The sequence below is a fragment of the Anarrhichthys ocellatus genome, unplaced genomic scaffold, assembly GCF_004355925.1.
Source record: "Anarrhichthys ocellatus isolate YVR2014 unplaced genomic scaffold, GSC_Weel_1.0 scaffold4, whole genome shotgun sequence".
Taxonomy (NCBI): Eukaryota; Metazoa; Chordata; class Actinopteri; order Perciformes; family Anarhichadidae; genus Anarrhichthys; species Anarrhichthys ocellatus.
The window spans coordinates 653,609-655,534 of record NW_022280034.1 but is presented as its reverse complement, the minus strand read 5'-3'; the positions used below and the strand labels follow the sequence as shown (position 1 = coordinate 655,534).

General features: G+C 50.8%; 1 protein-coding gene across 1 annotated transcript; it reads right to left on the bottom strand.

The window, feature by feature from the left end:
* Window positions 1–223: 223 nt before the first annotated feature.
* On the bottom strand, window positions 224–1,628 carry atoh1c (atonal bHLH transcription factor 1c). The gene has a single exon (XM_031843409.1). The coding sequence runs from the start codon at window positions 1,561–1,563 to the stop codon at window positions 916–918; it is 648 nt and encodes a 215-aa protein (XP_031699269.1). The 5' UTR covers window positions 1,564–1,628; the 3' UTR covers window positions 224–915.
* Window positions 1,629–1,926: the final 298 nt, after the last annotated feature.

The window sequence follows — 1,926 nt, the reverse complement described above, 5'->3', positions numbered from 1 at the left end:
TCGGGTGGGAAGAGACATGATTCTCGCTTTGATTTGGAAAATTAAGAAATATTTGTTTATGTTGAACACAGACAAGTTCTCTAGAATTTGATCTGTTGTGAAAGTTTGAACCGCGTGTCGTCAACCATGTTCATCCCCCCCCCCCCCCCCCCCCCCCCCCCCCCCCCCCCCCCACACCCACCCCCCCTTTACCCCCCCCCCTTTTTTTTTTTTTTTTTTTTTTTTTTTTAAACTTTTACAAGAGCTTTATTCACAGACGTCTGGAAGAATGAATGGACGAGCTTATTGTACATAGTTCTTGTACATAGATTGATTTCCTCATGTAGGGGGAGAGGCTGATGGGTAGTGGGTGGGGGGGTTACATTTAAATTTAGACCGGTAGACTCTACTTTTCTGAATCTGACTCTTTTTCATTTTCTAAAGCTGTTCCTCCCGGTCATGTTGTTCTGGACAGACGGACAGAGAGCTTCTTAAAGCCAACTGCAGGAAAACTTGATCTTTGTACCAATTTGCTGACTGTTTTTGGTTACCTGTATATAATTTTAAAATAATAAAAATTGCTACTTTCAGTACTTTCCTGCTCCGCCTGTCTTTTCTTTCTGTTGATCTTTTCTTGTTTTTGAAAGATTCATTTTGGTGGAAAAGTTCTTTCTTCTGCAAACTTTTGTTTCAGATTATTGGAGAATATCTACAACTTTGTTCCAAGACACCGACACCGTGAAAGAGATACAATGACATCAGAAGTGTTTGTGTTAGAAAAATACATTTAAACTCATTAACGGGTGGTTCAGACAAACATCTAAAATACATAACTCTTTTGGCAAATTGGAAAAAATTGCAATAAATCCAGGAGCTTAATGTCTTTTGCAGGAAACATAATTACATATATTTTTTAAAAATGAATTGTGTATTATGTCATTTGGTCCCGCTCGTTCTCTCCCACATGTCCTCATTATAACTCCTCTGCCTCTCCGCTGTGCGCGTCGGGCCTCCGCTGCTCTTCCCGATGTGAAAGTCCCTGACTGGCCCCTCCGGGTCCCCAGCAGCAAGTGTGGTCCCCTGTGAGGGTGGAGCGGTCCCCTGTGAGGGTGGAGCGGCCCCCGGGGGTCGCGTTGCGCGGGTCTGTGCCGGGGCTTCGTAGGGTTCCTCCTCGAGCAGCTCGCTGAGGGTTGCGATGTAAATCTGCGCCATTTGGAGCGTCTCGGATTTGGAGAGCTTCTTGTCGCTCTCCAGGTTGGGGATGACGCTCCGCAGCCGGTCGAAGGCGACGTTGAGCCCCAGCATCCTCTTCCTCTCCCGGGCGTTGGCAGCCAGGCGTCTCCGTCTCTGCACCCGCTCCAACGAGCACGTATCCGGCTGAAGGTAGTGCAGCGCGGGGCCCAGCCGGAGCTCCACGATGGCGCACGGAGCGTCTCGGTGGTCGCAGCCGCGTCTGGTGCGCTCTGCCCCCGGTCGCTCCTGCGCGCGGCTCCGTTGCAGCAGAGCTTGGATGTCCGCGGTGCCGACTCCTCCCTCCGGGGCCACAGAGATGTAAGGCGCGAAGAGGCTTTTACTCGGCGGCATCACTTTTTTATTTTCTAGTTCCTCGGAACAAACTTGCACCAAAGTCCCACCACGGCCCGTCCACTGAGAACTTCTGCAAAGTCACACACGTTCAACTTTCGCCACTTCTGATGGGTGAATTTATGGAGATGGGAGCCACGGGAGCGCGCCGTGCATGCTCCGGGGGCGTGGAGAGGGTCGTGTGCTGCCCATTGATCAGAGCCAAAGTCCACTGCAGGAGGTCCATTAACCAAGTTCATCAAAAGAGGATTAGAGGCGTCTCAGTGCGCCGCTGTGGGCCGATACATGGAGGCGGCCAAGCAGCGAGGAGGGGAGGAAGGAAGGACAGAGGAGAGGAAGGATGAGAGAGGTGGTGTGATGGTA